We start from the raw sequence: 25,911 nt of genomic DNA, 5'->3' as shown, positions 1-25,911 counted from the left end.
CGAGCCCCCCCCCACCACCCCCCCCAGCAGTCGGGCCCCCACTGGGACTCGAACAAAAGACCTCCATAAGCTTGGGCCAAAAACCCGAGTTGATGACCACCTTTATAAATTCTTTGTGAAGTCCTTCCTCCTCAAAAGTCATTCCTCGGCGGCGCTCCCGCTGAGGAATGACTTTTCCTTTTGAAGTTTTTCCTGAATCAAGGTGATTGAACATTCCGTTGGCGTGCGAGTCCATGTCACGCAAACGAGATGAGCCCACAAAGGGGAGCGGGAGGGATCAACCGCTCGGAGAATTATTCATGGCTGAGCTACAATTCGTGGACGCGCCGCATTGTTGCAGCGAGCACGGGAGCGTCTTCCACGGTTTTCCATGAATCGGAATCTCATCAAGTCCTTACCGGATGGGGGGGGGAAGCTTTGGGCGTTACTACTGAATTTAAGAAGCTGATTTATTCTGTAAAAAAAAGTTGACTTAACTTAAAAAAAATTGAAACCTCGCTGATTTTTAAATTTGGATAAAATCTTGCAAATTATTTCAGGTCATTTTAACTCGCGACTAAGTTTCTCCGACTTAAAAGACCAAGTTCAAGTGACTTATTGCAAATATTTTTGTTATATAGAAGTCAAGTAATCTCAACTCACTTATGATTTTGTCGAAACTAATTATTTCAAGTAAATTCAACTCACAATTAAATTGAAATTAATTAAAATAATTTGTTAAAAAGATTTGAAAATGAGTTAATTTAACTTGACTTAACTTGTTAATACAACAAAAATATTTGGTTATTTGACCTAAAAAAAAAAAAAGTAGTTCCCACAACAAAGCAATAAGTTACGTGAAATTGGTCTTTTAATTATAATTAATAATAATTGAAATGACCTGAAATAATTTGCTAGTAACTTCATTATTTTTTAGGTCAAATAACCAAAATTTTTTGTTGTATTAACAAGTCAAGTTAAATCAACTCATTTTCAAGTCTGGTTGACAAATTCAATTAATTTTAATTTAATTGAAATAATTAACCAGTTATTTAATTTAATTGAAATAATTAACCAGTTATTTAATTTAATTGAAATAATTAACCAGTTATAGTTAACCAGATTTAAAAATGAGTTGATTTAATTTGACTTGACTTGTTGATACAACAAAAATATTTGGTTATTTGACCTAAAAAAATGTAATTCCCACAACAAATCAATAAGTTACGTGAAATTGGTCTTTTAATTATAATTAATAATAATTGAAATGACCTGAAATAATTCGATAGTAACTTCTTTTTTTTTTAAAGTCAAATAACCAAATATTTTTGTTGGATTAACAAGTCAAGTCAAATTAAATCAACTCATGTTTAAATCTGGTTAACTATAACTGGTTAATTATTTCAATTAAATTGAAATTAACTGAATTTGTTGACCAGATTTGAAAATGAGTTGATTTAACTTGACTTGACTTGTTAATACAACAAAATATTTGGTTATTTGACCTAAAAAAATTTAATTCCCACAACAAATCAATAAGTTACGTGAAATTGGTCTTTTAATTATAATTAATAATAATTGAAATGACCTGAAATAATTTGCTAGTAACTTCATTTTTTTTGTAGGTCAAATAACCAAATATGTTTGTTGTATTAACAAGTCAAGTCAAATTAAATCAACTCATTTTTAAATCTGGTTAATTATAACTGGTTAATTATTTCAATTAAATTGAAATTAACTGAATTTGTTAACCAAATTTGAAAATGAGTTGATTTAACTTGACTTGACTTGTTGATACAACAAAAATATTTGGTTATTTGACCTAAAAAAATTTAATTCCCACAACAAATCAATAAGTTACGTGAAATTGGTCTTTTAATTATAATTAATAATAATTGAAATTACCTGAAATAATTCGATAGTAACTTCATTTTTTTTTTAAAGTCAAATAACCAAATATTTTTGTTGTATTAACAAGTCAAGTCAAATTAAATCAACTCATTTTTAAATCTGGTTAACTATAACTGGTTAATTATTTCAATTAAATTGAAATTAATTGAATTTGTTAACCAGATTAGAAAATGAGTTGATTTAACTTGACTTGACTTGTTGATACAACAAAAATATTTGGTTATTTGACCTAAAAAAAATGAAGTTTTCACGTAACTTACTGCTTTTTTTTTTTAAAGTTGAGTCAACTTGGATTTTTTTTTTTACAGTGCAGTTAGGGTTCAAAGGTCAGCGACAGGTCTGATGACAGCAGGAGTCATGAAGCTGCTCTGGTTTAGACCGGGGGTTCTTAAACTGGGGCGGATCTCATTTTTGGGATACAAGGTCAAAATATTAAAAAAAAAAATTTTTTTGAAGTACTCATATTATGAACAAACCAAAATTGAGTTGTATTTTTGGGAATATTAAATAAGGAGGAAAAGTTATAATATTAATGGAATAAATAATATGGAGATGTTCACCTGTAAGCTTCCCCAGTCTGTTCCGTTGGCCAACATGAGCAGACCTTCTTCTCGGAAGGTTCTGAAGCTCAGGGACAGCGTGAAGTCCTGCTGGTCTTCATCCATCCCGTGGACGTACTTGAGGTAGGACTGCTCTGTGAACCTCAGGGCCGATTCTGAAAAGACATGAGACATGAGACATGAGGTCTGCCGTCCGCTTTGGGGCGACGACATCGCTAACGAACAAACGAATGAGTCGTTGAGTGATGACGTTTTTATGAAACGATCGGTGACGTACGTCGGCCGTCAGAACGTTCGTCCATTGATATGCTTTGTTTTCAATCGTATTCTGTTTTTGCGGATGTACTGCATATCGCATGTGTTTATTCAGACAGGCGTCGCCGTTACCATAACAACACAAATTTGACCAATTTCCTCAAACTCATTTTGAAAAAAATACATTTTTATTTTTGTTTTGTTTCTACAACTTGTGACTTTTTTAATAAACATTTAATAAACATTAATAAACATTTTAAATATCAAATAAAATCAAATAAATCTAAAATTTAATAATTTAATAATTTAATAATTTGATAATTTAACAATTTAATAATTTAATAATTTAATAATTTAATAATTTAATAATTTAATAATTTAATAATTTAATAATTTAATAATTTAATAATTTAATAATTTAATAATTTAATAATTTAATTTAGTTAATATTAATTTAATTAATATTATTTTAAGCTTATTATTTTATTCTAATATTCTTGATTTTTCATGACATTAAGATGTCATCACGACGAACAGCACTAAATTCATCACATAGCAACTTAACACCCAAAAGGTGCACCTGATACAAACACGTATCAGGTACACCCTGGACTGGTGGCCAGCCAATCACAGGGCACATATAGGCAAACAACCATTCACACTCACATTCATACCTATGGACAATTTGGAGTCGCTAATTAACCTAGCATGTTTTTTTTTTGGAATGTGGGAGGAAACCGGAAAACACGGAGAAAACCCACGCATGCACTGGAAAAAACATGCACACAGAGATGGCCGAGGGTGGAATTGAACACTGGTCTCCTAGCTGTGAGGTCTGCGCGCTAACCACTTCACCACTCGACCAATTAATTAACCTAGCATGTTTTTGGAATGTAGGAGGAAACCGGAGTACCCGGAAAAAAAAAACACGTATGCACGTGGAGAACATGCAAACTCCACACAGAGATGACCAAGGGTGGAATTGAACCCTGTTTTTTTAGCTGTGAGGTCTGCGCGCTAACCACTCGACCACCGTGCCGCCCTATATAATATTATATAATTAAAAAAAAAACAGCCGTGGGCTGCAAATGGCCACCAGGCCACACTTTGGACCCCCCCAAAATTGCATGTTAGCAGCCAGCCAATCGGATTAGCCGAAGTACTTTTGAGCCAACGGCCTCGGAGACGAGCCCCGACTGATGGAAATGTGAAATTGAAGATTAGGTGACAAAGCGAAAATTAAAAAAAAAGACTTTTTATCAAAAGTGGATTGAATAAACGAAAGGAAGGTTCGGGTGTCCCAAATTCATCTGCCTGTTAAATGAAAGACACACGCTGACCTCACGCCTTCGGTGGCGCCGCCGCCGCCGCCGCCGTGTGCCTCTTATCAGCCCGCTCCAGTCCCTTAAGACCCAAACGTCATTTAGCCAGAAGGAGTTCCAAAACAAGCGGATAATGACTTTATTCCGTCTGCACGCGGCTAATCCTCGCAGGAATGCCCGCACGAATCAACAAGATGATCCGGCATGGCGGCGCCCCCCCCCCCCCCCGTGATAACCGAGCGAGTTTACGCCAACAAGCTCCTGTCAGGTCGCAGAAAGCGGCTTGACTTGTCGCCAGACGTCCGTCAAAGGAAGTACACAGACGTACAGTATGTACTCTACGGAGTACTGCAAACACGTTCATACCGTTATAAATAAAGTAAATAAAGTCATTTTATTAGCTTAGACATGAAATATTAAAGAAAAATCATGGTTTTTTTTAAGTCGTAATATTATTAGAAATACGGTTTAAATTTGGGAAATTTTTATTTTATTTTATTATTATTATTTTATTATTATTATTTTATTTTTTAATTAATTTTATGCAAATAACGTCATCATATTCGGGAAAAATAACACCAATGTTTTTTTTAAAGTCGTAATATTATTAGAAACAAACAAAACGAAATATGGTTTAAATTTGGGGGAAAATAATTTTATTTAATTTTTAATTAATTTTATGTAAATAATGTCATAATATTTTGGAAAAATAACGCTATCTTAGTGTTATAATATTGAAATATTAAAACAATATATATTTTTTTAAACAAACAAAACAAATTAAGATTTAAATTTGGGGAGAATTAAGTGGGGGGAAAGTGAAAATATTACAGAAATATTAAGAAAAAAAGTGGTAATTTTATGAAAGTAATGTCCGAATATTAGGGAAAAAGAATGTTGTCTTAATACTACAATATTGAAATATTAAAACAATATATATTTATTTTTTTAAACCAAAAAAAAAACAAAATAAGGTTTAAATTTGGGGAATTTTTTATTTATTTATTTTAATTTTAATTAAATTTTTAATTAATTTTAAAAGTAGGTGGGAAATATTAAAGAAAAAATATGTTTTTTTTAAGTTGTAATATTAAAAACAAAACAAAATACGGCTTAAATTTGGGGAAAATTAATTTTATTTATTTTTTTATTAATTTTATGCAAATAACGTCATAATATTTGGGAAAAATAACGCCATATTAGTATTATAATATTGAAATATTAAAACAATATATATTTTTTAAACAAACAAAACAAATTAAGGTTTAAATTTGGGGAAAATTGGGGAGAAAAAGTGAGAATGTTACGGGAATATTAAGAAAAAAAGTGGTAACTTTATGAGAATAACATAAAAATATTAGTGAAAAATAATGTCATCTTTGTCCTCTAATATTAAAATATTAAAACAATACATATTTTTTAAAACAAAGAAAAAAAAGGTATAAATTTGGGAAAAATTAGGTGGGGTGAAAAAGCGAGAATATTACGGGAAAATTAAGGAAAAAAGTGGTAATTTTATGAGAATAACATAAAAATATTAGGGAAAAATAATGTCATCTTTGTCTTCTAATATTAAAATATTAAAACAATATATATTTTTTAAACAAACAAAAAAAGGTATAAATTTGGGAAAAATTTGGTGTGGAGAAAAAGCGAGAATATTACGGGAAAATTAAGGAAAAAAGTGGTAATTTTATGAAAATAACGTCAGAATATTAGGGAAAAATAACGTCATCTGGGTAGTATAATATTGAAATATTAAAACAAAATATTTTAAACAAACAAAATAATAAATAGTTGTTTTTTTGAAAATTTGCGTTGCGGGAAAAAGTACACAGTACGTACTCTACGGAGTACTGCAAAAACGTTCCTACCGTTACAGGCGCAGACGCCCTCCCAGTTGTGCCGCGGCGTGATGTACGCCAATCTGGCGGTGCTGAAGTGGGTTATCGTGTCGCCCGTCAGGTGGACGGCGTTCCTGCATCCTCGTGGCGGACACCCGGTACCCAGACAGCCATTGTGGCTCAACCCCACGACGCTCAGTCCCAGGGAGTCTTCAATATCCGACATGATTCCTAAAATGGGATCATGAGTACTGAGTTAACGTCACGATTCAAGGAACGGGAAAATGTCGGAATTGAACTCGCTGAGGATCACCTGCCAGCCTGTTGGTTGGTAGAGACCGGATGAGTCCATTTGTGGGTCTCCAGACGAGAAGAACCTCCAGAATCCGAGCGTCAGGGAGCAGCTGCAGGCTAGCTAGGTGAAGTTCCTGTCTGGGGAAACCCAGTCCGAGTCCCAGGCTTCGTTGGAGACCCCTCCAGTGGTCGCCCAAAAAAACCTCAGGCGAGACCCCGGCCAGCTGCAGAGTCAAACCCGAATCCAGCGCCCTCTGAGTGGCCACCCACACGTGAACTTTAACCCCGGTCCAGACGCTGAACCTGCCGTCCGTTACGCTGATATTGAGCGAGTAGGAACCCTGGTCCAGGTTTTCATCTGCCCAGATTTTACCGTCAGCTCGGTCCACCGAGAATCGCAACCCGGGTGGGTCCTCGGAGACCAGCTGGTAGGAAAGTACGTCCTGTGGGTCCTGGTCCGAAGCGTGGATCCGACCGATGAGGCGGTTGGCAACTGCAAAGAAACCCTCGGCGGTGGTGATGAAGACCTCCAAGGGGACCACCGATGGGGGGTACTTGCTCTGCTCAGTGACGTTGATGGTGACCACGCAGATGGACGAGAGCGGAGGGTGGCCGCTGTCCGTCACCTGAACCAAACGCAAAGATCTTATGAAGAATTTTATGTTCGGAATGGAATATTTTCTGGTATTTTCTCTTTGTTTTCAATCGTATTCTGTTTTTGCGGATGTACTGCATATCGCATGTGTTTATTCGGACAGGCGTCGCCGTTACCATAACAACACAAATGTGACCAATTACCTCGACCTCATTTTAAAAAAATTACATTTTTATTTTTGTTTCGTTTCTCAAAATAATACAACTTTTGATTTTTTTCATAAATATATCAAATCAAATAAATCAAAAATGAAATAATATAATATAATATAAATGAAATCATTTGATTCATATTATTTTAAGGTTCTTGTTTTATTCTAATATTCTTGATTTTTCATGACATTAATTTTGCTTGTAGTTTATTTTTGTAATGTATGAATAATAAATAATAAAATAAATAAATAAATAATAATCAATAATAAATAAATAATAATCAATAATAAATAAATAATAATATTATATAAAATCAATAATATAATATAATATAATATAACATAATATAATATAATATAATATAATATATATGAAATAATTTGATTAATATTATTTTAAGGTTCTTATTTTATTCTAATTCTTGATTATTCGTGACATTAATTTTGCTCATAGTTTATTTTTGTAAACTATGAATAATAAATAAATAAATTAAATAAATAAATAAATTAAATAAATAATAACATAATATTAAAATTTGGGGAAAATTATATGGGGAGGAAAGTGAGAATATTACGGGAAAATTAAGAAAAAAAGTGGTAATTTTATGAAAGTAACGTCAGAATATTAGGGAAAAATAATGTCATTTTAGTAATATAATATTGAAATATTAAAACAATATATATTTTTAAACAAAAAAACAAATTAAGGTTTAAATTTGGGGAAAATTCGGTGGGGGGAAAATGAGAATATTACGGGAATATTAAGAAAAAAAAGTGGTAAATTTGCGAATAACTTCATAATATTAAAGAAAAATAACATAATCTGGGTAGTATAATATTGAAATATTAAAACAAAATATTGTAAACAAAGAAAATAATCAATAGTTGTAATTTTTGGAAATTTGGGTTGCGGGAAAAATAATATTGATAATGATAATTTTAAGAGAATAAAGTCAAAATATTAAAATACTGAAAAATTAATTTATATTGGGCAAAATATGGCACATTATAGGGGGGGGGCAAATATTTCCAAACCCAGAACAGAATAGGTTCCAGGTTCCCGGTTTAGTGGGGTCAGAGGTCATGTGATGTCATGCGTGTCCAACATGGCGGGAAAACGAGTCTGCAATATTATGCATGATCACGTATCAATAAATCAATATTCCCAGCAGAGTGAAACTTAGGAATTCCGCTCGGCTGATTGCAGATTCCATGAATGATGATATTGCTTTCACTTTCACTTTCACTTTCACTTTCATTTTCACTTTCACTAAGGCTAGGATGCAATCAACCTTTATGTGACCTTTGACCTGCTATTACAAAATGGCTTGGGAATGGCAGTGTTTCCGAGTCGGAATAATTTCGGCCATCGACGACGACAATCAGCTCGTTAGCCGCCGCCGCCGCCATCGCCGCCACAAACCGCCATCGTCAGCATTTTATCTCCAGGCTGGGATTACATCGCTTTGACATGGCGTGACACGTTATTATCTGGGGGGGTCGGGGGGGGGGGGGGGAATTGTGTAAAGTGACAAAAAACTATCTTGCCTGAATCTTCAGCCGATGCTGAGCCTTCGTTTTCCTCCTGAGGGGGGCCGACAGGGACAACAGGCCCCCCTGGTCCACGTGGAAGCGGCGGTCCTCGTTGCCGCTGACGATGTGGAAGGAGAACGGCGGTCCGTTCCTGGGCGTGTCCTTGTCCGTCACCACCAGCTGGAGGACGCCGCTCCCCACCGACTCGCCCTCCTGCATCGGGAACACGTATACAGTCAGACCAGGGGTGTCTGAAAATTGCATGTCTGAAAATGTATTTTAGAGGAATTTATTAAGGATTTTTGCCAAGGAAATGAGAAGGAAGATGAATAAAATAACATTTTATTTTTTAATATTATGTTATGTATATTATTATTATTGTTTTGATGATGGTGATTACCTGTAGCAGCAGGCTGTGTTCGACTCGTGAGAAAAGGGGCGGGTTGTCGTTGACGTCCACCACAGTGACGGAGACGAGGACGGCGGACGAGAGAGGAGGATGACCTTCGTCGGCCGCCTGCACCGTTAGAGAGTAATGAGGAAGCTGCAGAGACAAAATACATCATTTTTAACGCATATTCATAAATGGCTGCCCACATATTATTCGTATTCGCCATTCAGCATTTCATCACCAACTTTTGGTCTCATAAATTGTCTTTTTCGCGTAATATTTTGACTTTATTATCGGGACTTTATTATGACTTTATTCTCGTAAATTGGAAGTATTTCCCATTTTAATTATCCAAAAATTGCAATTTTGGTTGGTTTGATGCTCATAATATTATTATGTTATTATAATATATTTTTTAATTTTTAAATATTATTATATTTATAATTTATATTATGTTATTATATAATAACATTAAAATAATAATAATAATATCAAAATAATATTATAATATTATTATAATAATTGCAATTGTGGTTGGTTTGATGCTCATTATATTATTATGTTATTATAATAACATGCTTGCTATATTTTAAATTTTTTAAATATTATTATATTTATAATTTATATTATGTTATTATAATATTATTCTAATAACATAATAATAACATAATAACATAATAATATTATTGGTTGGTTTGATCCTCATAATATTATTATGTTATTATAATAACATGCTCGCTATATTTTTAAATTTTTAAATATTATTATTTTTATAATTTATATTATGTTATTATAATATTATTCTAATAACATAATAATAACATAATAACATAATAATATTATTGGTTGTTTGATCCTCATAATATTATTATGTTATTATAATATTATTCTAATAACATAATGATATTATGAGGCTCAAACCAACCAATAATATTATAATATTATCATATTATTTATAATATAAATTATAAATATAATAATATTTAAAAATTAAAAAAATATAAATATAATAATAATATATGTTTATAATATATTATAATTTATATATATTAAAATATTATAATAATATAATAATATTATGAGAATCAAACCAACCAAATTTTTTGATAATTTTTTTGGATAAGTAAAATGGGAAACACTTCCAATTTAATATTTTGACATTTTGCAATTTTTTTCTGCATAATATTAAAATTATTAATATTATAATTATGACTTTTTTTATTTTTAAGCACAGCCACTTGGGGGCATATTAGCACGACATCTCGGCCTAGCTATGACATGCTCTGTTATTTGACACACACACACACACATGCACACACACACACACACACACACTCACCTCCTCTCGGTCCAGTCCGGCGCATACGGTGATCTCGCCACTCCGAGGGTGGATGGCGAACTGCCGCAGCGGGTCGCCGCTCACGATGGAGTAACGCACCAGGCTGTTGAGCGGCCCGTCTGTGTCGGTAGCCGTGACCTTGAGGGACGGGAGGTCAAAGCGGGGGTCCGTTAACGTTCAACGATGTCATGAGCGATGGGAAGCTCCGAGGACTAAAGGAGCTAATTCCATGATTCCAAGGTGTCACATGCAAGGTCTTATAATGCAAATCGAAGCACTTTTCTTCTAACCTAATCTGAGGTGTGGACTCCTATAGAGCAGCTACACACAATAACCAGCATGATTTTTTTTCTGTTGACTTTTTGAATATTTTTGTAAAACTGATTTTTCCATTCCTGCTTTCTTCTTGTAAATTTTATTCTCATGAATATGACTTTATTCCAATAATATTATAATGTAACTTTTTCTTCAATCTGATTTTCCTGGTTTTGTTTGTTTCTCAAAATATGGTCCGTTACAAAAATGTTTTTTTTTTGTTAATATATCAGCTTTCAGCTACAAAAATGACATTACTTTTCTTCAGAATATTAAATTATTCTTATAAAATGTTATATTATGTAATATTATGACTTTTTCTCATTTCATTTTTTTTATTTTGACTTTATTCTCGTAAAATTACTGCTGATCTTTCATTTTTTTTATTTTCTTAAAATTAAATTATGATTTTTTCTTTAATATTTCAAATTTATGTTAATAAAATCATGTTATTTTCCCCTCAGAATACTATACTTATTACTATTACTATGCTAATACTATATTATGCTCAGGAATATTAACTTAATATTATCAGCTTTCTTCTTGTCAATTGTATTCTAATAATATTATAACATAACTTTTTATGCAATGTGATTTTCTTGGTTTTGTTTTGTTTCTCAGAATATCACCCGTTACAAAAATATATATTTTTTGTTAATATTTCAGCTTTCAGCTACAAAAATGACATTAGTTTTCTTCAAAATATTAAATTATTTTTGTAAAATTATGACTTTTTGTCATTTGATTACTTTATTTTGACTTTAATTTTGTAAAATTACTGCTGATCTTTCAAATTTTTTTATTTTCTTAAAATTTAATTGTGATTTTTTCTTTAATTTTCAAATTTATGTTAAACAAATGATGTTATTTTCCTTCATAATACTATACCTATTACTATTACTATGCTAACACTATATTATTCTCAGGAATAATTCTCATAAAAATTGTATTCTCATAAATATGACTTTATTCCAATAATATTATAACATAAGCTTTTCTGCAATCTGATTTTCCTGGTGCTATTTATGCTAATAAAATGATGTTATTTTCCCTTATAATACTATACTTATTACTATTACTATGCTAATACTATATTTTGACTTTATTCTTATAGAATTACTGTTGTTTTTTTAGTTTTCGAATTATTTTTAATTTTTTAGAAAAGACCACATATGGCCCCCTGGCCACACTTTGGATACATTTGCATCATTGGATGCTTGTTAGCTTTGGAAAAGACTGAAAACAAATAGGAAAAGAGTTCAAATGCTAATGGAATAAAAAAGTGGACATGGAGTTAATGATGTTACGTGCTAACAATTAATTACTGTATATTTCCAAGAGTAAAAGTACAAGTACAAGTACAAGTACAAGTACAAGTACAAGTACAAGTACAAGTACAAGAAGTTGTAGCATATGTATATAAACGGTCAGGAGAAGAAAAAAACGTTCCCCGTGGAAGTGTGATTAAAGCGAGCCATCAGCGAGCCACCGAGCCGTGTTATTGCCGCCTTATCTCCCGTACACCTGACATGATGGCGGACATGACGGCTGACATGATGGCGGATAACTGCGGACCCCGCACACGCGTCGCACATACACACACACACACGTCGCATGTGGATTTATTGATAAAATATCTTTCATGTCATGCGTCTTTACCCTTAGCTTTATTTATTTTTTATTTTTTATGTGTAAGCCTTTTTTTATTGGCGTTGCCCTCTGAAGGGCGCCGTGCGTCATGTGACATAAGCGTGTTCTTGTAAGCGTGACATTTTTTTTTTTTTTTTTTGACGTGTGCTTTCATATTCTCAAGGACAAATTTCATTTCAAGTGACTTCCTTTGTGGCCCGTCGACAAACACAAACAAACAATTCACTTAAGATCGGATTCGGTTTGCGGGTTAAGGACGAGAGGCGTTCAGGGTCCTGGTCCGTTACGATGCAATGACCTTCAAGTTCAACCAGAGGTCGCCAATGTGTAGTGTGAGGGGTGTTTGCGTAGTCTCTTGCCACTTTGTCGGATTTTGTGGTTTAACCATTGGGATTTTTCAATAACAATAATAACGATAATAATAACGATGTTAGTATGCTAACATCTACAATGAAAACATACGTTTATACGTATATACGTTTAACATACTAACATACTAATTGTTAGTATGCTATCTCCTATCATGAAAACAAAAAAACGATGCTTATTTTAGCATGCTAACAATGCTAACATGCTAGCTTTTACCATGTTAACACCTCACATGCAATGATTATTTTTCTGAAAGTGGTTAAAAAGGCAAAGCTGTTAATTTTAGCATGCTAAGGTCACTGTTGGTATGCTAACATCTGCAGTGAAAACACTGTCTATATATGTTTAACATACTAACTGTTAGTATGCTATCTCCTAACATAAAAACACTGTGCAAAAAAACAATGTTTATTCTAGCATGCTAACATGCTAGCTTTTAGCATGTTAACACCTCACATGCAATGATGCTTTTTCTGAAAGTGGTCAAAGAGGCAAAGCTGTTAATATTAGCATGCTAAGGTCACTGTTAGTATGCTAACATCTACATTGAAAACACTGTCTATATAAGTTTAACATACTAACTGTTAGTATGCTATCTCCTAACATGAAAAACTGTGCAGCAAAAAACAATGTTTATTCTAGCATGCTAACAATGCTAACATGCTAAGTTTTAGCATGTTAACACCTCACATGTAATGATGCTTTTTCTGAAAGTGGTTAAAAAGGCAAAGCTGTTAATTTTAGTATGCTAAGGTCACTGTAGGTATGCTAACATCTACAGTGAAAACACTGTCTATATATGTTTAATATACTAACTGTTAGTATGCTATCTCCTAACATGAAAACACTGTATGCAGCAAAAAACGAACATGTTTATTCTACCATGCTAGCTTTTAGCATGTTAACACCTCATATGCAATGATGCTTTTTATGAAAGTGGTTAAAAAGGCAAAGCTGTGAATTTTAGCATGCTAAGTTCACTGTTGGTATGCTAACATCTACAGTTAAAACATTGTCTATGTCAGTTTAACATACCAACATACTAACTGTTAGTATGCTATCTCCTCACATGAAAACACTGTCAATGCAGCAAAAAAAGAACATGTTTATTGTAGCATGCTAACAATGCGTTTGTTTTCAATTGGGCCACAGCACATTATCGTAATCCCTCGCACCTAAAAACGCTGATACCAGACTGAAATGATGTAGTTTGCATGCTAACTGTTCACATGCTAACACCAAGCTAAGTGTTTATGGAAGGAAAAAAAGGGCTAAAATTCTAACATGATAATGTTAGCATGTTAATGTAAGTGTTATAAGTTTTGTTAAGAGTTTTGTTGGTTTTTTTCCCCACTAGAATGACCTTGTTGGTTAGGTGAAGTGGAAGCACCTGTGGTGTCCAATCCCAGCTGAAGGTCTGAGTAATCAGCAGGGCTGGGCGGGTATATAAGGAGCATTTCCTCATCACTTTTTTGTGAGGGTGTGAGCGTCAACACCGTCAGTTGGCTCTCTTGGTATTTCGTGGTGTGGGATTTTGTCTTTTGGTCTTCCCCTGGTCCCCCTTAGCTAAGGTCACTGTTGGTATGCTAACATCTACAATGAAAACACTGTCTATATAAGTTTAACATACTGTTAGTGTGCTAGCTCCAAACAATAAAATGCTGTATGCAGCAAAACAACGAATATGCTACTTTTAGCATGCTAAGGTCACTGTTGTTATGCTAACATCTACAATAAAAACACTGTCTATATAAGTTTAACATACTAACTGTTAGTATGCTATCTCCTGACAATAATACACTGTGTGCAGCAAAAAAACAAACATGTTTATTTTAGCATGCTAGCTAGTTTAGCACGCAACAATGCTAGCTTTTATCATGTTAACACCTCACATGCAATGATGCTTTTTGTGAAAGTGGTTAAAAAAAGCAAAGCTGTTAATTTTAGCATGCTAAGGTCACTGTTGGTATGCTAACATCTACAATGAAAACACTGTCTATGTAAGTTTAACATACTGTTAGTATGCTATCTCTTAAAAATAAAACACTGTGCAGCAAAAAAACAAACATGTTTATTCTAGCATGCTAACAATGCTAACATGCTAGCTTTTAACATGTTAACACCTCACATGCAATGATGCTTTTTGTGAAAGTGGTTCAAAAAAGCAAAGCTGTTAATTTTAGCATGCTAAGGTCACTCTTGGTATGCTAACATCGACAATGAAAACACTGTCTATATACGTTTAACATACTAACTGTTAGTATGCTATCTCCTAACATGAAAACACTGTCTATGCAGCAAAAAAGAACATGTTTATTCTAGCATGCTAACAATGCTAACATGCTAGCTTTTAGCGTGTTAACACTTCACATGCAATGATGCTTTTTATGAAAGTGGTTAAAAAGGCAAAGCTGTTAATTTTAGCATGCTAAGGTCATTGTTGGTATGCTAACATCTACAATGAAAACATTGTCTATATAAGTTTAACATACTAACTGTTAGTATGCTATCTCCTAACATGAAAACACTGTCTATGCAGCAAAAAAGAACATGTTTATTCTAGCATGCTAACAATGCTAACATGCTAGCTTTTAGCGTGTTAACACTTCACATGCAATGATGCTTTTTATAAAAGTGGTTAAAAAGGCAAAGCTGTTAATTTTAGCATGCTAAGGTCATTGTTGGTATGCTAACATCTACAATGAAAACACTGTCTATATAAGTTTAACATACTAACTGTTAGTATGCTATCTCCTAACATGAAAACACTGTGTATGCAACAAACAAAGAACATTTATTCTAGCATGTTAACAATGCTAACATGCTAGCTTTTAGCATGTTAACACCTCACATAGGCAATTCATTGGCAGTATTTTTCAAATGTACCTTCATCACCAGGCTCCCCGGAGCGTCCTCCTCGGATATCTCGGCACTGTAGTCGCCCCGCCCAAAAGCGGGTGCGTTGTCGTTGACGTCCGTCACGTTGATGACGAGCATGGTGATGTCGCGGAGGGCCGACCGCCCTCGGCTGCCCTCCACGGACACGTAGAACTCCCGTGAAATTTCAAAGTCGAGCGGGGCAGCCAGGGTCAGGAGGCCTGGGACACGACACACATGCTAGTTATTTAGCATTTTTATTTAAAGTCAAACTGTACACTTTGAAAATGTAAATTTATATATTATTATATTTTTCCTGAAATGTGTCGCCATGGTGACCCCATGGATGACCCTCCCCACTATGCGTGTTTCTGTGTGAACGTTTGTGAATGTGGCCTGCAGGGTTCGGACTCTGACAATAATAACGAATAAAAAGCCAAAACCTCAGGCGGGTTGGAAGTGTGTGACACGACTTACACGAGAGGGGGGGGGGGGATTACCATGACGGTCGGCTCCTGTGTACATCCATTTTTGAAGAGCCGATTATGCCTGTCGCTCGGCGTGAAATATGTTCGTCATGTAAATGTGATGCGCGTCCAAGCGCGGCGCCGCGACGGTCCTTTTTTACGTGCCGACAAGCTCACATATGCACGACGCCGTGATGAAACGCATGTAATAGCTTATGGAGTCATCTTCCGTCGACGCCAATGAGGCTAAATGCTAATGTAGCATGCAGGCGCCGTTCGATGCTGCAACTGCAAATGAAACGGTCATGAAATATATGCAACACGGACGTCTGTCAGATGTGAAATGTCACCGAAGCGTGAGCATGGCGTGTTGAAATGTCAAAGCATGGCATCAATCATGAGGAAGGGTGTCCAAAGTGCGGCCCAGAGCACATTTTTTAATTAAAAGTATGGCAGATAATATGCAGCAAAAATGGAAAAAAAAGAGCACAATGGAAGGAGAAAAAGGTCGATATTAATAAATTATTTTGGCTGTTTCCTTATTTTTTAAAATATTTCAACTTAACTTTCTTTTAAAATAATATTTTTTACTTCTAATATTACAATTTTTTGTCCATAATATTAGGACAAATTTTCCCAAAATTATCACTTTATTTTGTTTTGTTTATTTTCATGTTAGTGCAACTTTAAAAAATGCCTTTCACATTTTAAATGTTAAAATGACAATTTCCTCTTAATAAAAAGCATATTATTTTTGCTAGTAATAAAATAACTTTTTTCCTCCTAATATTTTGACCTTATTTTCATAAAATTATGCATTTTTTTTCATTTCTGTTTTAACTATTACAACTTCATTATTGAACATTTTCTCCTTGGAATATTCAGACTTTTATTATATTTTTGTTTATTTTCATGTTAGTGCAACTTTTAAAAAATGCCTTTAACATGCTAAAATGACATTAATTTTCTCTTCAAAAGCATATTCTTTTTGCTGGTAATAATAATATAACTTTATTATTATTATTATTATTTATTATTTAATATTTTAACCTTATTTTCATAAAATTATGCTTTTTGTTCATTTCTGTTTAACTATTACAACTTTATTGTTGAAATTGGAATAAGAATATAATTCTTGGAATATTTATATTATTTATTTCATTTTTTTAATTTGGAATTTATTCCAATAATATTAGAAGTCGCACAATGCCAAAAATGCATAATTAGGTCGAAAAAAACATACATAAGTCGCTCTGGAATATAAGTTGCAGGAACAGCCAACCCATGAAAAAAAGTGTGACTTTTAGTCCGAAAAATACGGTATATAAATTTACATATAAGACGCTCTGGAGTATAAGTCGCAGGAACAGCCAACCTACAAAAAAAAGTGCGACTTATAGTCCGGAAAATACGGGATATAAATTTACATATAAGTCGCTCTGGAGTATAAGTCGCAGGAACGGCCAACCTACAAAAAAAAGTGCGACTTATAGTCCAAAAAATGTGGAATATAAATTTACATATAAGTCGCTCTGGAGTATAAGTTGCAGGAACAGCCAACCTATGAAAAAAAAGTGTGACTTATAGTCCGAAAAATACGGTATATAAATTTACATATAAGTCGCTCTGGAGTATAAGTCGCAGGAACAGCCAACCTATGAAAAAAAGTGTGACTTATAGTCCAGAAAATATCGTATATAAATTTACATATAAGTCGCTCTGGAGTATAAGTCCCAGGAACAGCCAACCTACAAAAAAAAGTGCGACTTATAGTCCAAAAAATGTGGAATATAAATTTACATATAAGTCGCTCTGGAGTATAAGTCGCAGGAACAGCCAACCTATAAAAAAAAAAAAGTGTGACTTATAGTCGGGAAAATCCGGTAAATGGGTGTGGAAAAATGCAGTGACATTTGGCCTTGCTTGCCTTTATAAAATATTCAGTTTCTATCCGCTACTCATGTTATTTTTATTGTCTTTCTGCTCCTTCCTGCGTCTCTCCCGTCCAATTACGGGACTTTGGAGACGAGTCCTTCGCTTTTTGCTTCAACTTGTTCCTTCGGATTTATTTCACATGCGTCTTTCAGCTGATTAGACTCTGCCTTCCTTGGGCTTTATTGCTTTAGATGAATTCTAGCAACACCGACGCCGAGACTTCTCCGCGTCGGCGTCCGCTCAATAAAAGACGACAACGTTCTCTTTTTGTGGTGTAAATTGTTTGTCTCAATCATACAAATATGACTTCCTGTTCACAAGTCGGCAGCGGAATGCTACAAACCACGAGAGGCTGACATGGCGGCTTGCTACGGTCCTGTTTGTGCATGTGATTATGCTAATGGACGCTAGCACTTATGGCACTGATGTGTGTGTGTGTGTGTGTGTAGCAGCCCGTATACGAGTTTTATGTCGTGGCCAGACTTTAATCTGCACGCCGTGATGTGATGAGACTTCCCACAAGGAGCAAAGTGGCGGGAAGTTTTTGTCACCGTAAACCTCAATGACTCTCGTGTGCATCGTTGTGTGTGCGTACGTACACACACACACACACACACACACACACACACACACACACAAAATTGGCCGCGTACACTTGCAGGCTCCTTAACAGATGCAAGATCCAAACTCAGGGCTGGGCAAAGTTTTCCACTCCCGGGGGGCCACAAAATTTGGTGTCAACAACCTGCAGGACTACAATCACCAGATGGCAGTTAGCATTACTGCATGCTAATAAAATCTTAATAATAACAATATTAGCTTGGATCGACCCGACCATGATAAGTCAATTTCCCCAAAAAATCAGATTCCTTATGAATAATCGAATATTTTTGTAGTTACAGCACAGAAAACCTACTTATTGTTATTATTATTAGAGCCCTCTAGACATGAAATAACACCCCTACAGTCACCTTTATGCTTCTAGTACCCAGTATGGAAGATATAATAAGAGAAAATATATCATTCATTTTCTAACGCTTATCCTCATAAGGGTTTCTGGGGGTGCTGGAGCCTATCCCAGCTGTTTTTCACCCTGGACTGGTGGCCAGCCAGCCAATCACAGGGCACATATAGACAAACAACCATTCACACTCACATTCATACTTATGGACAATTTGGAGTCGCTAATAAACCTAGCATGTTTTTTTTTGGAATGTCATTATTACTTGTTTGTTTAGTAATTATTATTATTATTATTTTATTGTATGTTTATTATATGCATATAATATGTATTAATATTCATAAGTAATATTTTAAAATGTTGATTTATATTTTATTTATTGGATTATATATACATTGTTGAATGTCATTATTACTTGTTTGTTTAGTAATTATTATTATTATTTTATTGTATGTTTATTATATGCATATAATATGTATTAATATTCATAAGTAATATTTAAAAAATGTATTTATATTTTATTTATTGGATTATACATACATTGTTGAATGTCATTATTACTTGTTTGTTTAGTAATTATTATTATTATTTTATTGTATGTTTATTATATGCATATAATATGTATTAATATTCATGAGTAATATTTTAAAATGTTGATTTATATTTTATTTATTGGATTATATATACATTGTTGAATGTCATTATTACTTGTTTGTTTAGTAATTATTATTATTATTTTATTGTATGTTTATTATATGCATATAATATGTATTAATATTCATAAGTAATATTTTAAAATATTGATTTATATTTTATTTATTGGATTATATATACATTGTTGAATGTCATTATTACTTGTTTGTTTAGTAATTATTTTTATTATTTTATTCTATTTAGTAATTATGTTTATTGTAAGAATATAATATATATTAATATTCATAAGTAATAGTTTAAAATATAGGTTTATATTTATTATCTATTATATTGGATTATATATGTATAAATTAAATGTAATTCTATATTTTTATGTAAATTATACAGTATAAAGTCGTATATTAATCAATGTATTTTTTATATTATTAATTTTTTTATAATAAATGCAGTTTTGCACATATTTCCCTTCTTTCCATCTGCTCTGCCGTCATAATCCTTTCCCATATTTTCAATTTGTTAAAAAAAAATATGAAGATTCACATTCATTATCACATCAAGGCAGGCCTTCAAAATAAAAGCACACAAGTAAAATAACATTGTAAACTGTAAACAGTGAGGACTTTAATTCTGGTAAAAATAAACATTTCCTTTAATTTTCCCCAAATGTTGCCAGGTATGTTTTGGACGCCCTGCGGGTTTGAGTCCCTTTACTTCCACTTAACTTGAAGTCCTCCTGTTCCATAGTATTTGTCTCATCCTCATCCCGGCCTGTTGCCCCGGGTTACGGAGACGGCAACCCGGCCTCGGGATGACTCTCCTCATTTGCTTGCTGACTTTTGATCAAAAAAGCACAAACCTCCAAAGTGTTCCTGCCTGAGGTACGGCTTTGTTGAGACGCGTCACATCTTATTCGCTCGCTGGAACGTCATACTCTTTCCGCGCACGGACGTCGACTCGCATCATGAATAAAAAAAAAAACAACTTCCCGTCAAAAGTCATCAAGATTCCGAGCCAACCTTTTGCCGATGTTAGTTCTTGTGCTTCCCCGTTCATCGTCTTATCGCTAAAAGCCCCGCCTTTTAACGATTTATTGAACAAAGCGGCGGCGGCGAGCCCGTTAAGAAGTGTCCGAAGGGCAGAAATCCATCAAGTAAAACTAAGGTTAAGAACTGCAGTTTTAACTCCAAAAGTACACACGCTGACTTAAAAGCAATAAAACATGGATCGTTAGAAGCGCCGAGAGACTACCGATGAGCTCCAAGATCCACAGGAAGAGGAGGAGCCTTGGATACTGGAGGACTTCCCTTTTTAGTTTTTATTTTTTTAGTTTTATTTATTTTTTAATATTTTTTATTTTTTTATTTTATTTAATTTAGTTTCCTGGTGATTGGTCCAGAGTTTTAAAAAAATTATAAAAATTTAAATTAAATTTTTTTGCACTTGCTAAAATTTTTTCAAATCCTTAATTTTTTTGCAAATTTAGTTTTCACATATTTTTGAAATTTTACAAATGTTTACAAACCAAAAAAAAAAAATCCTCATTTCGCTCTAATTTTTATTATAATTTTTTTTAAGTTTCCTGGCGATTGGTCCAGAGTGTACCCTGCCTCTCACTCAAAGTCGGCTGGGATAGGCTCCAGCATCCCCCCCCCTCAAATGAGCAGAGTAGAACAAAAAAAGTTGAACAAAAAAAACAACAAATTGATTAAAAATAAAAAAAATATTTGTAAAGAAAAAAAAAATTATCTACATTTTACAAATGTTTACAACACTAAAAAAAATTACTAAAATTGAAATTAAATTTTTTTGCACTTGCTGAAATTTTCTTCAAATCCATTTTTTTTGCAAATTTGGTTTTCACATATTTTGGAAATTTTACAAATGTTTACAAACCAAAAAATAAAACAAAAAAATTTCCTAATTTTGCTCTAATTTTTGTTTTATTATAATTATATTTGATTTTTTTAATTAAATTTTTTAAATTTACATTTCTTAAAAATATGTTTTTTCATGTACACCAATGGTGTCAATAGGCCTATTTTAGGGGGGCTTCAGCCCTCCTAAAATGTTCTTGAGCCCCCCTAAATAATTTTATATTTTTTATTGATTTTCAAATTTTTTTTATAGATTTTATTTATTTGTTTTTACAAAAAAAATCTCAAATTTTATTTAATATGACAAAAGCAGGCTAATAAGCAAGTTTATTTGTTTTTTGGACTTTTTTGAATGTCCGCTACATTAATTTATATCCTGTTCATCTCCAGGGGGCTAAGCCCCCCCCCGTCTTCGGAACCGAGTGACGCCCCTGCGCACAAACAGGAGCTGATATTACACAATGATTTATTTAAATGTGCGCTACGATTAGCATAAATCAATAAGTGAAAAAAAAGCACAAGAGCAGACAGAGTTCAGCCCCCAGGCCGCCTTGGAGGGACAAATATGGATTCAAGTGTGAAGTCATTTCGGTTTGTTTTTGTGCTGTGAGGCAACTCGGCTGCTCTTCGGCTAAAAAGAAAAACACAACATTAAAAAACATAACTTGACTCCTCGGCATCGCTTCATCGCACTTGTTACGCCAAATAGCTAAAACATCAGCCGGCCGGCGAGTCGAGACGTAAAAAAAAACAACAGTCGGATATGTTCATTTTCTGAATGGATGACCGATTGTGGAACTGATTGACAGCTTTTATTGAAAATGTTGATGTGAAATTGAAAAAAAAATAAAAAAATTTAAAAATTTAAAAATGATTGAGAGACAGCCAATGAGGCGTTCAGGGAATCTTTAAAGCCGTAAAATTTGACGAGGAACCTTTTATCTTATATTTTAAAAAATTTAAATTTTTAAATTTTTAAATTTTTAAATTTTTAAATTTTTAAATTTTTAAATTTTTAAATTTTTAAATTTTTAAATTTTTAAATTTTTAAATTTTTTAAAATGTTAAAATGTTAAAATGTTAAAATGTTAAAATGTTAAAATGTTAAAATGTTTAAAATTTAAAAATTTTAACATGTAAACATGTAAACATGTAAAAAATTTAAAATGTAAAGTTTTTTTCATTTTTAAATTTTTAAATTTTTAAATTTTTTAAAATGTTAAAATGTTAAAATGTTAAAATGTTAAAATGTTAAAATGTTTAAAATTTAAAAATTTTAACATGTAAACATGTAAAAAATTTAAAATGTAAAGTTTTTTTCATTTTAAAATTTTTAAATTTAAATTTTTAAATTTTTTAAAATGTTAAAATGTTAAAATGTTAAAATGTTAAAATGTTTAAAATTTAAAAATTTTCAAATGTAAAAAAATGTAAAATGTAAAAAATTTAAAATAAATAAAAAAAGAAGATAAAAGGTTCCTCATCAATCACCCCGCGCCTGGTTGCCATAGTAACTAGAGGATAACTAGCACCGCGTGCAACAGGGCCGACCTTTGAACCCTCGGATGAAGATTTGAATCGAATTTTACGGCTTTAAAGATTTCCTGAACGCCTCATTGGCTGTCTCTCAAATGCAATACTTGCATCAGTACACTCAATATCAATATCAATACTAGTACTTGTACGTGACAAATTAAAATTAAATTAAATTAAATTAAATTAAATTAAATTAAATTAAATTAAATTAAATTAAATTAAATTAAATTAAATTAAATTAAATTAAATTTAGGGGGAGGAGCAAGCCGGCGGACGATGTGGCGTGTCAAAAGTCGACATTTTTTTTAATCTACTCGTGGTTGTTCTAATTGTGTCCAGTGGATAAGATACTAGGAACCAAAGTGAAACAGAATACACAGAAGTACTTCTTACCAGTTTTTGGCTCCAGCAAGAAGCGTCCGTCCTCGTTCCCGGACACGATACGGTAGACGACGGGATCGGGCCCCGAGCCGTCTCTAGTCAGGGCCGACACGCTCAGCACCTCGGAGCCCACGGCTAAAGACTCGGGAACCTGGGCCGCGTACTCTGCGCTCAGGAAGACGGGCTGGTAGTCTTCCAGGGACACCACGTCCACGGTCACCGTGGCAACGGAGTGAAGCTGTCGAGGGAGGCCTCGGTCAGTGGCCTTCACCTTCAGCTCCAAGCTGGGCGGCGTGTCAGGGGCCAAGGGCCGCTCCAGTCGCAGGATGCCGGAAAACTCGTCCAAAGAGAAGTACCCGGCGTCGCCAGCCAGGATGGAGTACCTTACCTCCGCGTTGATACCTGGAACAAATATTATAATTATTATTATTATTTATTTATTTTTGTTTTATTTTATTTTTTTAGTTTTATTTAATAATAATAATAATAATAATAATACATTTTATTTGTATGGCACTTTTCTTAGTACTCAAAGACGCTTTACAGTGAAGAAAAAAGAAATAAAAAATAGAGTTTAATAGAATTTTATTTCACTTTTAAATAAAAAAATAATAAAATAAAAATGAAGATGAAGATTAAGAAGCTGAAGAAGATGATGAAGATGAAAATAACAAAATGAGAAAATGATGAAGATGAAAATAAGAAAATGATGAAAATGAAAATAAGAAAATGAAAATAAGAAAATAAGAAAATGATAAAAATGAAAATAAGAAAATGATGAAAATAAGAAAATGATGAAGATAAAAATAAGGAAATGATGAATATGAAAATAAGAAAAGGATGAAAATAAAAAAATAAGAAAATGAAAATAAGAAAATAAGAAAATGATAAAAATGAAAATGATGGAAATAAGAAAATGAAAATGATAAAAATGAAAATAAGAAAATGATGAAAATAAGAAAATGATGAAGATGAAAATAAGAAAAGGATGAAGATGAAAATAAGAAAAGGATGAAAATAAAAAAATAAGAAAATGATAAAAATGAAAATGATGGAAATAAGAAAATGAAAATAATAAAAATGAAAATAAGAAAATGAAAATAAGAAAATGATTAAAATGAAAATAAGAAAATGAAAATAAGAAAATGATGAAAATAAGAAAAGGATGAAGATGAAAATAAGAAAATGATGAAAATAAGAAGATGAAAATAAGAAAATGATGAAAATAAGAAAATAAGAAAATGATAAAAATGAAAATGATGGAAATAAGAAAATTAAAATAATAAAAATGAAAATAAGAAAATGAAAATAATAAAAATGAAAATAAGAAAATAAAAATAAAAAAATGATTAAAATAAAAATAAGAAAATGAAAATAAGAAAATGATGAAAATGAAAATAAGAAAATGATTAAAATGAAAATAAGAAAATGAAAATAAGAAAATGATGAAAATGAAAATAAGAAAATGATGAAAATAAAAATAAGAAAATGAAAATAAGAAAAAGATGAAAATAAGAAAATGAACATGATAAAAATGAAAATAAGAAAATGATAAAAAATTAAAATGACGAAAATAAGAAAATGAAAAAATGAATCTTCCATATCAGTCAGAATATAAAACACAATGTAAACCTAAACGTCGCATTTAAAAGTCCACATGTAAACATTTTGACCCCCCCCCCCCCAACATTAGCGGTACTTTTAGCGCTTTGAAGCGTTTCCATCAGCGTGAGTCAGCGGCGTTGGCACATTTCATGTTCTTCTCAAGTGGCGGTAAAGGATGATGAAACATTCGGGGTGAAAATGGCTTGAATCAGACGACGGGGGTGCGTGTTCGCTGTCGCTTTACTTTGGTGTTTCAACACACACACACACACACACACACACACACACACACGGGAATCTGTCGAGACAAGAAGGAACAGGAGCCAGCGAATAATAGCAGCTTTGTTCATAAATAAAAATTATTGGGATGTTGTCGGTTTTTATTTGGTGTTCGTTGGTGTGGAAAGATTGATAGTGGATTTCCCAACACACACACACACACACACACACCTGGAATGTGGTACCAATCAGGTGGGCGGTCGACAAAGACCCAACACAGTGTGCTATTATGTCTAGCATGACAATTAGCACCTTCAACAAACAAAAGACAGGCCTGTGCATTAGCTGGTATTCAAAACCCTGCAAGGACCTGGGAGCTGTACGTGTCTAGACCTGGTTTCGGGTTCTTCGGTGGCCTACCTGCGTCCGGGTCTTTGGCGTAGACTGCGGCGATAGGCGTTCGCACGGTGGTGTTGTCGAACACGGTGACCTCGTAGCGACTGGACGAAAAGCGGGGAGGGTTGTCGTTCATGTCCTGGATCCTCAACCGGATGTCCGTCTGGCAGGAATGGCCGCCGCCGTCCGTCGCCGTCGCCGCCAGGGTGTACTCGGATACCGTCTCCCTGTCCAGCACCGCTAGGGTGAACAGCTCCCCTGCGGAGGGTCCGTGTGGCATTAAATACTTTGACATGTTTGTTACGTAAACATGGCTAATGCTAATATTTGACTACAATCATTCTCTACCGCTTATCGTGGGGGGTGCCGGACCTTGGACTGGTGGCAAACAACCATTCACACTCACATTCATACCTATGGACAATTTGGAGTCGCTAA

The 25,911-nt window shown here is 33.4% G+C and overlaps 1 protein-coding gene across 1 annotated transcript in view; it reads right to left on the bottom strand.

The window, feature by feature from the left end:
- The window catches only part of fat2 (FAT atypical cadherin 2), an 85,427-nt gene that overhangs the window by 16,806 nt on the left and 42,710 nt on the right, over nt 1-25,911 (bottom strand). Inside the window, exons 14-22 of the mRNA XM_058058907.2 lie at nt 25,498-25,731; nt 23,266-23,655; nt 15,455-15,666; nt 10,235-10,372; nt 8,905-9,048; nt 8,520-8,717; nt 6,185-6,791; nt 5,902-6,102; nt 2,451-2,605 (exon numbers count right to left, since the gene is read on the bottom strand). Of these exons, the coding sequence (XP_057914890.2) occupies nt 2,451-2,605; nt 5,902-6,102; nt 6,185-6,791; nt 8,520-8,717; nt 8,905-9,048; nt 10,235-10,372; nt 15,455-15,666; nt 23,266-23,655; nt 25,498-25,731 (2,279 nt within the window). The remainder of the gene's footprint in view (nt 1-2,450; nt 2,606-5,901; nt 6,103-6,184; nt 6,792-8,519; nt 8,718-8,904; nt 9,049-10,234; nt 10,373-15,454; nt 15,667-23,265; nt 23,656-25,497; nt 25,732-25,911) is intronic.

This window comes from Doryrhamphus excisus, linkage group LG23 (genome assembly GCF_037039965.1).
Source record: "Doryrhamphus excisus strain RoL-2023G ecotype Guam linkage group LG23, RoL_Dexc_Guam_v1.1, whole genome shotgun sequence".
In the NCBI taxonomy this organism is placed as follows: Eukaryota; Metazoa; Chordata; class Actinopteri; order Syngnathiformes; family Syngnathidae; genus Doryrhamphus; species Doryrhamphus excisus.
Note: the sequence above shows the minus strand (reverse complement) of the source record. Positions and strands in the feature narration are given on the sequence as shown.